General features: G+C 47.5%; 1 protein-coding gene across 1 annotated transcript; it reads left to right on the forward strand.

Annotated features, from left to right (window-relative positions):
* Nucleotides 1-2,240: 2,240 nt before the first annotated feature.
* Nucleotides 2,241-7,052, forward strand: Lep (leptin). Its single transcript, XM_029535370.1, has 2 exons — nt 2,241-2,411; nt 4,002-7,052. Exons 1-2 carry the CDS (start codon nt 2,268-2,270, stop codon nt 4,359-4,361), a joined length of 504 nt encoding a protein of 167 aa, XP_029391230.1. The 5' UTR covers nt 2,241-2,267; the 3' UTR covers nt 4,362-7,052.
* The last annotated feature ends 9,426 nt before the right edge of the window (nt 7,053-16,478 follow it).

Below are 16,478 nucleotides of genomic sequence, written 5' to 3' on the forward strand. Positions count from 1 at the left end.
TTGATGCCAGTGCTTGCGCTAGCTCCATTTCTCTGATGGGACCAGATGAAGTTAACTCTCCTTTACAGAGACAGAAAACAAACAACAGCAAAATACAGAGCCCGCAGCTAAAGCCTAGGGCCTGTTACACTTGCTTCCTTGGTTGGGGTTTCAGGGAACTCAGTGAAGGAGATCAGTAAGCAGCCCTGCTGATCTGTGGAGAATGTAATGTGTTCCATGACTTCCGGTAGACCCCTGAAAACTTGTGAGAATACTAAACCATTTACATTCATGTATTCCTTAGAGGGACCCATGCATGGACCCTTAGCACTCCAATTCATCTCTCCTCGGATGCTTATGCCTCCGTTGACAGTACACTTCTTGCTTTAGGACCATTAGTAAATGAAATAAAGGTTAACAGAAAACCAACACTGTGATTCCAAGTCAGTTGATCTGATGTCCAAGCAGTTCCTGTGTGGCAAGTGATGTGCACAGTGTAGACCACCCCGGATGAGGACAGGCAAGTGATGCGCACAGTGTAGACCACCCCAGATGAGGACAGGCAAGTGATGCGCACAGTGTAGACCACCCTGGATGAGGACAGGCAAGTGATGNGCACAGTGTAGACCACCCTGGATGAGGACAGGCAAGTGATGCACACAGTGTAGACCACCCTGGATGAGGGATGAGTCACACCCCAGGAGGGACAGGATGAGACTTCATAGTCACACTCAGCATGGCACAGTTGAGAGCTTGTGAATTATCCATTTCTAGAATTTTCCATTTAGTTTTTTTTGGGGGGGGGGCATCACAGATGACCGTGGGTAACTAAGGTCTTGGAAAATGAAGCTGAGGATGGGGTGTGTGGGTGACTGTATTTCAATCTGTCCTGTGCACATCTCAGCCTGACACTTACCTTTTTTGACTTTGGGAAAGTTTGCTCATCATTCTGAGCCTCATTTGTTTTCTCTTCTGTAAAATTCAGATTAAAAAGAACGTACCTTTACGCAAGCACTATAAATAATATATAAGCAGACTGCTCATTTTTCCGTACTGTCAGAGGGTGAGTTATACTAATATTACCACCGATGGAGGACAGCTATATTACCTGTTCCCACCAATGCCCAGATGAGGAAGAACAGAAAAAGAAGAAGTTAGCTTTTTTGCCATCTCCATCCTCTTCATCCTAATATTTATGAATGTCTTTATTATTCAAGCTCGTACGCACACCCTTAGCATGGATCACTGGCTACAGGCTCGCATACATTTAACTTTATTATCTTTTTGCCTCATGCATCTCATCAGGCCTGTGTTTCTTAATCAGGAATCTGCACAGTGTTAATTTAAAAACTCGTGGCTCCATGACTGGAAATCCCAACACTCTAAGTAAACGTACTGTGCTCTCTCCTGCCTCCACACCTTTGCACTTCTGGCCTCTTGGTCACTTGTGGTAACTCTGCTGTACTCTCCCAACCTGGCCTCAGTCTTCAACACCAGCCAGGGCAAACCCCCTCTGGATTTCTGTGCTATCTTACACTTGTCCCCTTGTGAAGCGGCATCTTCCTGCATTGACATAGCCTACTTGTCTGTCTCTCCTGTTACCCTGTGCTTCTGGAGGGCAGGGAGTATCTTCCCTCCTCCTTGTTGTACTGAATCTGACAGGTGGGTAAATGCTGTTTGGATTCAGATTCCCATGGGGAGAGGAAGGAAGTTATAAATCAGTAATGAAGACCTCAACAGACAGAGCAAGAGGCTGCTGCTATGAGACTAATGGGAAGGGCGAGGCAGCCCTGGCTCCCTAATGATCTTCTGCATGCATTAGCTAATTTGATCTTCATAAAAGTTTGGAGATGGGTAGACTATAGGGAAGAAGGTAGAGTTTTGAGTGGTTATGTGGCATACCTGCAGCTAGGCAGCAAGTAAATGACTACATTCAACCTAGACCGTAAGAGTTGGTTCTCTTTCCCTTGAAGTACGCAACAAAGCCCCCGTCACCGTCAAATCTATCTGACAAGTCCTGCTCCATGATCTACAGGACTCATTGCTGTGGTTTTATTGGACTGTCAATACTCTTCCTAAGGGTACGCATTTCACTCATCTAGGTTCCATAACAAATTGTCTTTGACTTTGGCAAGATAGTAGCTAGCTAGGGAAGATAGCAAATTTTATCCATCCACATCCTACAGCAGGTTGGCAGCAGGACCATTGGATGGATTCATATTGAGCTCTTGAAAAGTGTCATTCATTCTGTTCGTAGGTCCAAGAAGAAGAAGATCCCAGGGAGAAAAATGTGCTGGAGACCCCTGTGCCGGTTCCTGTGGCTTTGGTCCTATCTGTCCTATGTTCAAGCTGTGCCTATCCAGAAAGTCCAGGATGACACCAAAACCCTCATCAAGACCATTGTCACCAGGATCAATGACATCTCACACACGGTAGGAGTCTCTTGGTGGGACAAAGATGTAGGACTAGAACCAGAGTCTGAGAAACACGTTGAGCAACTTCTGAACATCATGCACCCCTTAGAAGCTGAGAGTTTATAAGCCTAGGGTGTCCATTCTCTCTGGTCATGGCTCTTGTCACTGCTGCCTGCTGGAGTACAGGGCTGAGTGGTTACAGTTCTAAACCCAGCACCTAGACTGCTCAATTGCACTGCCTTACTGCATGATTCTAATCCTAAGCCACCCTAGGGAATTTAACTTTCTCCTATATTCCCATTAAGAAGCCATAAGGTTCTTTGATATCATAAGGCCATGCTCATTTTCCCTCTGCCACAGGAAACCCAACCCTCGGTGGCTAGCTGAGCGTGTAAGGCACACATCAGGCCTGGGACAACCTGGGACCCTCCCTGTTTCCACAGACCACTCTCTCCCCTTCCTTAGCCCCCTGTTTCTGCCTCTCTCATTCTCTTTCCTCCATGAAACTACTTCCTTGCATTTAATACCCAGGGCATAAGAATCCCTAAAGGTCACGGTGTCTCACTGACACCTGACCAGCTTCCCAGCAGTGTCTCCGCCGGGCAGGGGAGCATTAGGTTTCTAATGGTTTTTAGCTACCGCTTGTTCTGCCCACTGCCCACCCTCTTTTCAAAGTCACACAGAAGACAACCTTTCCCTCCTTTACAACTAGTCCTTGTGTAGTTGTTGATAGTGATCAGTGCCTGCCGTGGTCTTTCTCTGAGGCCCAGCAGCCTACATCTTCAGCCATTTCCTCAGATGTATCTAAGCTATACGCATATCACCACATCTGCTTTCCATCTGCAAGATCTTAGGCCAGTTCTTTGGTGGTTTTTAAACCTTGATTTTACCATCTTGATAAAGGTGATATCATATCATACCACCAAGTTGTTCTAAGGCTTGCATGGGGTACTGTGAAAGACTTTCTTGTGGAGCCATCTGGAGACTACCATATCTCCTGGCCAGAGTGCATGTCTCACAGTGTGACCTGGGCAGCCAGGAGAAGTTAGATATTCAGAATCAAGGACAGCTTAATATAAGAGACGTGTACATTTCATGGAGACAGTTCTCATCATCTTTCAAAAAGAGTCACCAGCGCTGCACACAGAGAGACCCAATTACCCAAATGTGGGTGGAAATGAGAGGAAGCCCGTGGGGAAAGCCCTTCCTGGTAACCAGACTGGGCAGAGTGGAGAAGGGGCATGGCTTTGACCCTAATGAGGGAGAACCACATAAGAATATGACTAGGAGGGAGAGATCTGATAAGAGCAGGAGGCTAGAGAGAATATAAGGAATAGGGAGCTATGGCTGGTTCTTCACCAATGTCCTTTGGAGAAAGGAATTGCTCCAGGTTAATCGGAAGTGAAGGGTGGAGTGACTCAGAATGAACAGAAAGTCTGGAAGACCAGTTCCGTGGCTCCCAGTGAGCTGACGACAGGAAATAAGGGCCTGGATGGGGAAGGTGAGAAGGAAGGAGGTAGCCCAGGTTCACAGACGTAATGAAGGGCTCTGGAGCCCGATCTCCCTGCCACTTGCTAAGCACCTCTTGTCCTTCTTCCTCCTGCATAGCAGTCGGTATCCGCCAAGCAGAGGGTCACTGGCTTGGACTTCATTCCTGGGCTTCACCCTCTTCTGAGTTTGTCCAAGATGGACCAGACTCTGGCAGTCTATCAACAGGTCCTCACCAGCCTGCCTTCCCAAAGTGTGCTACAGATAGCCAACGACCTGGAGAATCTCCGAGACCTCCTCCATCTGCTGGCCTTCTCCAAGAGCTGCTCCCTGCCTCAGACCAGTGGCCTGCAGAAGCCAGAAAGCCTGGATGGCGTCCTGGAAGCCTCGCTCTACTCCACAGAGGTGGTGGCTCTGAGCAGGCTGCAGGGCTCTCTGCAGGACATTCTTCAACAGTTGGATGTTAGCCCTGAATGCTGAGGTTTCAAAGGCCACCAGGCTCCCAAGGATCATTTAGAGGGAAGAAACCTTGGCTTCCAGGGGTCTTCAGGAGAAGAGAGCCATGTGCACACATCCATCATCCATTTCTCTCCCTCCTGTAGACCGCCCATCCAAAGGCATGACTCCACAATGCTTGACTCAAGTTATCCACACAACTTCATGAGCACAAGGAGGGGCCAGCCTGCAGAGGGGTTTCTCACTTAGTTCTTCAGCAAGTAGAGATAAGAACCATCCCATCCTCTCTAGGTCCCACCCCGTCTGGGTACATGTTCCTCCACGGGTACATGCCTCGCTGCAGCCCAGGGGAGGTGAGGTAGGGATGGGTAGAGCCTTTGGACTGTCTCAGAGTCTTCGGGAGCACCGTGAAGGCTGCATCCACACACAGCTGGAAACTCCCAAGCAGCACACGATGGAAGCACTTATTTATTTATTCTGCATTCTATTTTGGATGGATCTGAATTTTGAAGCAAGGCATCAGCTTTTTCAGGCTTCGGGGGGTCAGCCAGGACGAGGAAGGCTCCCGGGGTGCTGTTTTCAATCCTATTGATGGGTCTGCCGGAGGCAAACCTATTTTTTGAGTGACTGGAAGGAAGGTTGGGAATCTTCCAAACAAGAGTCTACGCAGGTAGCTCTCAAGCTTGTCCTCTGGTGACTGGTTTTGTTTCTATTGTGACTAACTCTATGCAAACACGTTCGCAGCAGCATTGCCTGGAGCGTAGGCTAGGTTATTATCAAAAGCAGATGAATTTTGTCAAGTGTAATATGTATCTATGTGCACCTGAGGGTAGAGGATGTGTTAGAGAGAGGGAGAAGGATCCAGAAGTGTTCTCTGAATTTCTTATGTGTGGTAGGCTTTTCTGAAAGGGTGAGGCATTTTCTTACCTCTGTGGCCACATAGTGTGGCTTTGTGAAAAGGACAAAGGAGTTGACTCTTCTAGGGACATTTGAAGTGTACCAGGCACCCTTGGAGGGGGCTGAAGCTACAAGCCTTTTGTTGGCATATTGCTGAGCTCAGGGAGTGAGGGCCCCACATTTGAGACAGTGAGCTCAAGAAAAGGGTCCCTGGTGTAGGTCTCCAAAGTTGTCCAGGGTTGATCCCACAATGCATTTCTTAAGCAGGTCGATGTTTGCATGCCAATATGTGGTTCTCATCTGATTGGTTCATCCAAAGTAGAACCCTGTCTCCTACCCATTCTGTGGGAAGTTTTGTTCCAGGGGGAATGAGAAATCACTTAGCAGATGGTCCTGAGCCCTGGGCCAGCCCTGCTGAGGAAGTGCCAGGGCCCCAGGCCAGGCTGCCAGAATTGCCCTTCGGGCTGGAGGATGAACAAAGGGGCTTGGTTTTTTCCACCACCCCTGCACCCTATGTCACCATCAAACCGTGGGGGGCAGATCTGGAAAGCAATACACTTTACGACTGAGCACAGCTCCGTGCTCAGCCCCATCTGGTGCTGTGAGCTAGAGCAGCTCACCAAATACACGGAAAAACCAGAGGCTCATGTCTCTGCGGTTAGACCCTACTCCCGGCAGTGTGCCAAGGTGTGTACTTCACCACAGCAGTCCCGCACAGCTGGAAGTACAGTGCTATCTTCAACGGGTGTGAAAGGACCCAAGCTGAGGGTGACAGTGCCCAGAGGAACCCTGCTTGCAGTCTATCGCATTTACATACCGCATTTCAGGGCACATTAGCATCCACTGCTATGGTAGCACACTGTTGACACAGGATAACTGGGGTCATAAAAATAAGAAAATACAGGTTGACTATTCCTTATCCAAAATGCTTGGGACTAGAAGAGTTTTGGATTTTAGAGTCTTTTCAGGCAGAGGTATATTTGAGTATACATAATGAGATATCTTGGGGATGTGGCCCAAGTACAAACATGAAGTTCATTTATATTTCATAATACCGTATACACACTGCTTGAAGTGTAGTTTTATACAGTGTTTTAAATGATGTTGTGTGCATGAAAGAAGTTTTCACAGAGTGAACCTGTCTCAAAATCCTTCGGGTTTTGGAGCAGTTTGGATCTTGGGTTTTCTGTTAAGAGATGGTTAGCTTATACCTAAAACTATAATGGCAAACAGGTTGCAGGACCAGACTAGAGACTGGATCCTCTGTCCTGAAGCGTGTCCTTCCAGCCAGGTCATACCCTGTGGAGGTGAACAGGATCAGGTTTTGTGGTGCTGACTAAGAGAGGATTTGGAGGTGGATTTTGGAGGAGCTGAGGGGTGATATGATGTGTTTATTGGACACTTGGTATGTGCAAGGGATAAAAGTCCAAACAGGAAATGACAGGGAAGACTGAAGAGACCGGGAAAGAGCAACAGGAAGTGCTGAAAGGACCTTATGAGCCACAAAAGTGGCTTCTGAAAGAGTCTACGCCCCACAGTCTGGAGCGAAGGCTTGTGGTGGCTAGTGTCAGAATGCTCAGGGGCTGTGCTATGTCACCTTGGCCACCTCATCAAGCTGGAATGTCCTGAGTCTTTTGCTCAGAGAACCTTGCACTATGGCTTGTTCCCAGATTGTGAAACTTCCCATATGCAAAAATGCTTGGTTTGGTTTTTTTGTTTTTGTTTTTTGTTTTTTAAATACATATATATATATAACAACAGCAACAACAAATTTTTGTTTTATTTTGTGTAAATTCAAATAAATTAATGACGCCTCCATGCCTCGTCTTCTGCCTCCTGTTGTGGAGGGGCTTTCAGAGAGCTGTTTGTGTGTGACAGGGCAAGGCCTGGCTGGCGTCCAGCCATCACCAGGGTCAGCCCCACCCGGGCTTGGCCACAGTCAGCTACCAGTTATTCAGGCTAAAGGATTACCCTAAGGTCCAGGGCCAGGCAAGGAGCACATTGTGCACCAGAGGCTGCGCAGTTCTGCAAACCAGCCTTGAGAAGCACCCGGTTATTTTTAAAGCCAGAGCATCAAAAGCATCAGCAACAAAGCCCCAAGCAAATAACCAAACCCAAACCTCACAGGATAACGGCAGACTAGCCAGGCATACAGAGCCAAAAAAATTAAAAGAATCTGGCTCATGACAGTCACAGAACAAACAGTCAGCCCTTCAGCCCATACAGGACCTGGCATGCTCAACTCCTATCCAGAGAGACTGTGGGACTGACTATCAAAGACTGTCATTTCCATGGCAACTTAAAAGACCATGTCCTCATCAGAAATGTCACAGGTGTCTCTAGAGATGAGATGCTAAGAAGGATCCCATGAAATCTGAAGTTAGGCAAACCTTCCTCCCTCCACATCACAATTAGCAACAGGCTTGGTTGTTAGTTGTCTGCTGGGAGCACAGGGGCGTCAGCTTCCCCACCAGCTGCTACAACAGAGGACCATGGCTGCGAGGTATGAACAACAGACATCTATCCATAATTCTGGGGCCCAGATGTCCAAGATCAAGACCCAACATGGTCAGGTCTGGGGAGGGCCATCTTACAGACTGCAGCTGCCATCTTAATGTGGTTCCCTCACATGATAGACAAAGGAAGGGGCCTTTAAGGACATCCCTTTTGTAATGACGCTAGTCCTACTCCCAGAGATCTTGTGAACTAACCCCTTCTCCCAGACCTCATCTTCTAACACCATCAGTTTGGGGATGAGGATTACAACATATGAACTTGGGGAGACGTGTCGCTCGGTCTGTGTACTTGGATACAACTTAAGGGAGGGGCTGGATCCAAAGTTCCTCAGTGAAGGTGAACCACAGAGGGGTGGTGCAGATGTAGCTTCAGCAGCCTCCTCAAGTCCCTTGAGAGTTTGGGGACATGGCTGCCAATTTGAAATCGTCTATCTGCTAGTGTCAGAACACCAAGGCATTACCCTGCTGGAAGAGACACCGCGTCTCAGCCCACAGATAAGAAATCCAAGACCATGTCAGTCTTGAACACTTTCCCCTGCATTTCTGTCTTCCTCTGCCATCCTCATCTTCGCATAGGGTTTGCAAAGATGGCCTTCAATATCTCCAGGCTTGTGGGGTCCTTGGTGTCCATCGTAGCAGAAGATGGGCATCTTTCCCATTCGGTGGTACCAGTGAACACTGTAAGGAGGGCTCTTTAGGCAGGCCTGAGCCACTTGCTTCCCTTGTTACTAAGGACAGGAGAAGTTCCATGTGTACATATCTGAGAATGAGCAAGCAAAGGTCCTACTTCTTAATTCACAGAAATACAGATGAGTTGATAAGTGAGACAATTTGGTTTAACACACACACATGCACTCATGTGTGCAATCTCAAGCATAAACACACACACACACACACACACACACACAGAAAACCAGAAAATATATATCTGCCATAGCATTTCAAACTCGGTTGCGTTCCATTATGCGCATACCTTGGCTGGGGAAGAAGTCCTTGATCCCAGCCTGGAAGTTCCTATTACAGCTGCCTGTAATTTTGTCGCCTGGGACCCACACCTAGTAGACAAAATTCAGCAGCTAGACGTAGAACCATCACCACACAAACTCTCTTGGAAGAAAAAGGTCATTGGAGACTCTAGTTCTCCATCCTGTGGATTCCTGGCAGTAACATCTCAGGAGGAGAAGGAGACTGGAAAATGGCAGAATGACGAAGTTTAGGTGGCACTTCGTGAGGGGGCAAAGCTCAGTTCTTGCCCAGAGGCATAGAAAGGTTCAGCCATCCCCTGTCAGTCTGGGGTTGGCACAGGGATCTGGAGATGATGAGATGATGTTCCAGGTCCTTGGTGGCTGGGACAGATTAAGGCCATCTTGTTTCTGAGCAGCCATGCCAAGAAGGCTTGGAGAAACTGTCGATAATCAAAGGGGTCCCCAGAGCACAGGCCTGAAGGCATTGTTCCACCTTCTGTGCTTGTGCTGCCCAGACCTAGGGAGAAGAGATTCTCCTTCAAGTCCCCTTTTCTGAGCCTTTTCCACTCTTGAGCATTGTGGTGGTTTGAATGAGAAATGTCCTGCATTTGAAACTTTCAATCCCAGTTGAAGCCCTGCTTAGGGCTATTTAGGTGGTACAGCCTTGATGGAGAAAATATGTCTGTCAGTGGAGACAGGATTTAAAAGCATAAGCCTCCCCAGTTCCAGTTGGGGCAGTTCCAGACATAAGCCCTCAGCTTCCCGCTTTTGCTGGTATGTCTGTTGCTTGCTGTCACGTCTCCATTCTTCCATCATGGGTTCTTATCTCTGGAACCATCAGCCAAAATATTCCTTAAATTGCCTTCGTTTGCAGGGTCCTATCATAGCAATAGCAAAATAACTAATATGGGCATTCTGTGTGTCTTCCCCACGGCAATAGCTCACAGCTGCCAAACACGTGGCAAAAACTCCAAAGAACGCTGGCCACAAAGAACCTTCAGTGTTAGGCCTTTGCCCTTGCCGTGTTTGGTGAAAAGGGGGCCAGATTGACTGAGCAGCACCTTGCAGAAGATCTGATCCCGAAGGTTTTCTGCATAGAAGTAACAATCTTCTGAAAAAAAGTTTAGGGCAGTTCACTTCAGGCTTCTATCTATCTATCTATCTATCTATCTATCTATCTATCTATCTATCTATCTATCTATCTATCTATCCATCCATCCTTGGTTTTATAAGACAGAGCCTCTCTATGTAGCCCTGGTTGACCTAGAAGTCCTATGTAGACCAGGCTGGCTCAGAACTCACAGAGATCTGCGTCAACCGCTGAGATTGAAAGCATGCAGCACTATACTCAGCTTGACCCTAGATTGTTAACATCCACATCCAAGTCTAGTACTGATGCTCACCCATACAAATCCACCAGGGTTCCCAGTACGTTACCATTCTCAGCCCCACAGGCTCCTTTACCTGAGAAATCACCCTCTTAGATGAGGGAGAATAGAACCAAGTGAAAATACAAAGAAAAGTAACAGGGCTTCCGGTGCGACCCTTGCCTCATCTCTGTCCTCCACACGTCTCACCAGCAAGTGCTCAGTGTTGAGGTCAGTTGCCATCTGCACAAGGAGAAAGGTCTTCAGGTGGTGAGATGCTGGGAAGACACGAGGTCCAGGCTTGGCTATAGGAAGCAACCAATGTATTACGTAGTCATTATTATCATTAGCAAGTCAGAGCAGTAAGAAGAGGGAAGTTGCTGCGGCAGATGCTGCAGAGCCCTGATGTGCCTGCAGCTGGACAGCAGCTCCTCTATTCAGTGCTCTCTGAAGCACAGCGACATGGCTCTGCCCTGAGGAGCCCTCTCAGCCCCCACACAGCCTGCAATCCTGAGTGTCTCTCCACGAGTAGGAAATGGAGGTCTGTGGGTATACACTTGGCTTCCTTCTGTCCCTGGAGATCATGGGTTACTGCCTGCATAGAACTGAGGCGCGCACTGTAGCGCCCACGTTAATAATGCCCTCTCTTCCTGCCCTCACTCTCCCTGTTCTCACTCCTGCCTCCCAGGGACACTTGTCCATTCACTTCCTATACTGGAGTCTACACACACTCACACAAACACTCACTCACACACATATTAGCTCACTCACACACACATGCACACACTCACTCACATACACATATACTCATATACACACACATATACTCATTTATATACACATGCATACACTCACACACACACTCACACACACATATACTCACTCATATACATGCATACACTCATACAACACTCACACACACATACACTCATACACACACATGCATAAGCCATACACATGCATACACTCACTCTCATACACATACACTCATATACACACACATATACTCACTCATATATACATGCATACACTCATAGAACATACATTCACTCACATATACATACACTCATACACACACTCACACACATATACTCATATACTTACATATACATTCACATTCACACACATATACTCACTCATATATGTATGCATACACTCATACAACATACATTCACTCACATATACATACACTCATACACACACTCACACATACTCACACACATATACTCATACTTACTCACATATACACTCACATTCACACACATATACTCACTTATATGTGCATGCATACACTCATTCAACATACACTCACTCACATACACTCACATATACACTCACACACACATACTCATATATACATGCATACACTCACACAACATACGCTCACTCACACACACATACACTCACACATACACTCACACACATGCATACACTCACTCTCTCTTACATACACACACACACACACATATACGCATTCTCACATATATATACATTCACTTACACAATGCACTCACTCACACATTCACACACACTCTTTGTCATACACACAATCACACACACATTCTCTGTCTCTGTCTTTCATTGTCTCTCCGTCTCCATCTCTGTCTCTCTCTCCCTCTCCCCCCCNCTCTCTCTCTCTCTCACACACACACACACACACACACACACACACACACACACACACACAGAGTCTTATGCTCTGTCATTGAACTAACCCAAAGTAAGAGAACCACAAGGGATGTGGGTGCAGGCAGAACTAGGAAGTAGAGTGTGCAGAGTGGTGTGAGGAGCTCACCCCAGCATTGAAGGAAAGGCACCCCCACCTCCTAAGGGAAGGGCTTACGAGAAGAGGGTCCCAGGAAAGGAGGGAGTCCTTGTCAGAGAAGCCTGTCTGAGACACAGAGAAGATCAATGAGAATACGAAGCGTCTGCGGAGAAGGCTGTAGACACTCAAACGTCGTAGAAAGCCATGACCATTGACTGGGTACCGGGCCCATTGCAGCCAGAGCCCCCAGTCCTCATAGGTAGCCTGAAGAATTGTGATCCTTGGAGAAGACTGGGTGCAGAGGCTCAGCTTTGTTTGCAGATTCTGCTCGCCCTCCTTTCCATAACAAAGCTCTGAATTCCCAGATATTTGTCCAAGTCAGCCTCAGAAGGCAACTTCAAGTTGAGAAATGTGAATATGGACTCCATTAAAAAAAAAAAAGAAAAAAGAAATAGCTTCTTTTCTCATATGATACATCCTGATCACAGTTTCTCCTGAAAAACTTTTTCCTAGTCCCTCCCCACATCCCCTCCTCCCAGATCCATTAGGGGCGATGACAGCATGTGGTGTGAGATCTTCAAGTGCTGCCTTACTCCTTAGCAATCCGATCTGAAGCAGGTCAGGTTGAAGTGGCGTGAAGTCTAGGGCTGTAGTGGTTTGCATGGGAACGGCTCCCATAGGCTAACAATGCTTAGTTCCGGGGAGATGAACTGTTCAGGAAGGATTTGGAGGTGTGTGTCACTTGGCTTTGAGGTTTTAAAATCCCAGGGAGGGGGTCAGTCTCCCCACTCTACCTCTCCCTCCCTTCCCCTCCCCCTCCCCCGCCCCTTCCACCTTGTGGATCAGATGTAAGGGCTCAGCTACTGCTCCAGCGCCATACCTGCCTGTCTGCCGCCATGTTCCTCGCCATGACGACCATGGACTCTCCCTCTGAAACTGTAAGCAAGCCCCACAACTAAATGCTTTTTTTTAAAATATAAATTGTGCTTTGTCACAGCGATAAAACTGTGACTAAGACAAGGGCTTGCCTTTGTTATCTTCTTCAGAAAAAAAAAACACAGGCTTGAGCCGAGATGAACAAGATCAGCACAGTGCTGGCATCTGTTAAGGCTCAGTTACAGATACATGGAGTATACAAGGCTGTGCTTCCTGGTAAAACTCTCAGATAAACATTTTCCGCGGTTTCTGGCTGCCTGAGCATCCTGCATCCCGGAGAAGGATAGCGCGAACGGGGGAGGGTGAAGACAATGAGGATATGATGAGGATCTGAGCTGTATTTAACTTCACATTTGATTTCACTGCCTGGCAGATGTCCCAGGGCCTTGAGGGGGGACAGCAGGCTGTCAGAGTGGGTGTGAAACAGTGAACCAAAACAGAGATTTAGCAAATCAAACAAGGAGAGAGCAGGAAGAGCCAGCTGTGAGATGCTGCAGAGGGGAAGCCTGAAGCTCCTAGGGAGAGGAGAGGAGCAGCCAGCCAGGCCCCAAGCTCTGCCCTCAAGCCTACTGTGTGCTGGGTGCCAACGGAAGCCAACTCCCCTGTCTAATGGAGATTGTGAAGTGACCACTTGGTGGCCATCCTGTGATATTAAAACAGAAAGAGAACCCCTCAGACCATTTGTGGAGGGAAGGGATTTCTGTCTCCTGTCTCACTTAGATCACTGTGGAGTAAGACACTTGGCTCTTTTTAGACCTTACCCACTGTGATGTGGCTGAAGCCTGGGATAGACTCCTCCCCATCCCCCATCTTGTGAGCTTTAGCCCTTTTCACCCACCCTTCACCTGCCCTGATGGAATTCTCTGAAACTCAGGAGCAGCCTGTGGAGTGGGGCAGGGACTGGAAGAGGGTGCATGAGGTATCCATCTTTTGGGTTTCCCTTGGTACTGACAGATGGCACCTCCCTTACAAAAGCTAGTGTACTGTCTCAGTTAGATGACCCCAGAAAATATCGCCAATCAGAAAACCTCCCCTCTTCTCAGTGCCTCACCACACACACACACACACACACACACACACACACACATACACATCATACCCTAGATAAGCATATACCACATATACATATATACCACACATATACCACATCATACCACAGATAAACATATACCACATATACCACACACACACTACATAACACCATACAATACACATCAAACCACACATACACATATCACATATATACACACACTACATCACACCACACCACATATTCACATACATGCAACACACACATCACACCATGCCTACACATATACACACACCACATCACACACATATACCACACACACAGGCCACATCATACCATACACATACCATATACACACTTCACACCACACATACCACATCACACATACGTAGCACACACATACATACACATCACACATACATATACATCATACCACACACACACATCATACCACACATATACATACATCACATACAATAACACACATATCATACCACACATATACATATACCACACATATACCACATCACACCATACACATACCACATACACACCACGCCATACGTACACACACATGCAGCACACACATGTGTGCGCACACATACACATACACACACACACACACACACACACACACACACACATACACACACAGGAATTCCTGCCCTCAGAGTCTGTCCTTTCTGTGTCTAATGTGTATGCATTTCTCTGAGGAGAATAAGCCATGTGCATAGGAAGCCTAGCCTTTCCACACAGGGGCTTGTGATAATCGAGCCCCCAGCTCCCTCTCTCTTATGGAGTTAGACCATGCCATTAAATCTTTGGAATAGATCTGCACCCTGGTGACTGACCTAGGGAGCCTGGGGACAGCCTGGGTCCTCCCCTCCATGCTTTAGGAAGGCAGGGTTTGTGATCCCTGCCACCCTTGGCAGAGCGTGGCAGGGTGTCTTAGTATTCATCCCAGTTATTGGATAATAATGCTTGCCCCATAACTCACGTCTGAGGATTTGAATCTCTGTCCTATATCTAGGCCAAAATGGATCCATGTATACCTGACCTGAGCCTAGCTCATTCCTGCCCCAAACACGCATCCAGATCCCCACTGGTTTCAGCACGGCCTCTGCTCTCATCAGAGCCTCAGCTGGTAGGAAGAGCATGCGCTAGCCACGTCCCTGTCCTCACACTGAGGTCTAGGACACACACCCACAGAAAGTCAGTGCCTGCACTGTGGTCTCCGGGTTCACCCCTGGGCCTGCTTCCTTTCCCATCGCCTGGCCGGCCTCGGACTCTCTCTCGTCACCTGCCTGAGACTGTATCTCTCTGGTGAAGAACCCTTTAATAATCCTTTTTGCAATTTGTATTTATTACCATTGTGTGTCCATAGTGAGTTTGGGTGGGCATGCACATAACCCAGCACGGATGTGGAAGTCAGAGGACAACCTTGAAGTCTCTCCTTCCACCTGGGTTGCCAGGATGGCAGCAGATGTACCTTCCCTGCTGAGCCATCGTGCCACCCTGAAGAGCTCTTTAAACCTTATGTTCCTCTCCTTACCTTTTCAGTAGCCCCCACATTCATATGTTTTGTTAATTGATCGTCCTATATGAACATGTAGGCTCCCAGCAAGCAGGGTTGACCTTGTGGCTTGTTTTATTTCCCTCTATAACCCCAGTATCCAGAACAGGTCTTGGCACACAATAGGTTCAAAACATGTGTCTGCGGGCGGAATGGGTCTCTGGTTTCAAGAACTAAACTCCTATGCACCTCTCTGTAGTCAGGCTATTAAGTTTAGGAGCAAAGAAAAAGGCACGGGATGAGGCAGGATTCAGGATTCACGTAGGCTATCCCAAGGCAGATGTGGCTTCCAAAGCCTTGTCACATGGACAAGACCATGGGAATTCCATCAACAGGAGAACTCAGCAGGAGGCAAACTTTGCTTCATCTCATGCTTGCAGCAGCCCTGTGATGGAAAGCTGTGGCTACGAGGCAGGGCAGAAAGACAGAGAAAATCAAGGGGTACGGGAAGAGAGAAGAGCCCCTTTTTCCAGACTCTCAGTCACACTTCTCTCTGGATGAGCGCATCAAGAACGTCAACCCAGCTGACAAATCACAGAGGGCGGCCTACAGAGAGACAAAGCCATTCTCTGAGAAAGATGTCAAACAAGGATTCTTATAAAAAGCCATATTTGCTTAAGGCCAGAGTGTGTGCAGGCGCTGATTTTGACTGTATCAGCACTCTTCTCTCACCTTTAAATCTGAACCAAGCCCTTCATAAAACTCAGGACAATTTTCAAAGAGAAGAGAAATAATTCACATTTTGAGACAGTGTTTCATATAGCCCAGGCTGGCCTCAAAGTTGCTGTAAAAAACGACAACAGTCTTGAGTTTCAGATCCTCCTGACTCTGCCTTTTGAGGGTTGGGGTCACAGCTGTGTAATGTCACATCTGGCTTGTGTAGCGCTGGGGATAAAATCCTGGGCTTTGTGCACATTAACAAGCACATCATTAACTGACTGACATCTCCAGTCTTTTTCCTCCTCTTCTTCCTCTTCCTCCTCTCCCTCCTCCTCCTCCTCTTCTTTCTTCTTCTTCTTCTTCTTCTTCTTCTTCTTCTTCTTCTTCTTCTTCTTCTTCTTCTTCTTCTTCTTCTTCTTCTTCTTCTTCTTC

This window comes from Mus pahari, chromosome 2 (assembly GCF_900095145.1).
Source record: "Mus pahari chromosome 2, PAHARI_EIJ_v1.1, whole genome shotgun sequence".
Lineage (NCBI taxonomy): Eukaryota > Metazoa > Chordata > Mammalia > Rodentia > Muridae > Mus > Mus pahari.

What these genes read in the sequence shown, in the direction of transcription:
- Lep (XM_029535370.1), top strand. Translation starts at nt 2,268, where the DNA reads ATGTGCTGGAGACCCCTGTGCCGGTTCCTGTGGCTTTGGTCCTATCTG. An exon ending in TCAATGACATCTCACACACG is followed by an intron (nt 2,412 to 4,001) that starts GTAGGAGTCTCT and finishes CCTCCTGCATAG; the next exon opens with CAGTCGGTATCCGCCAAGCA.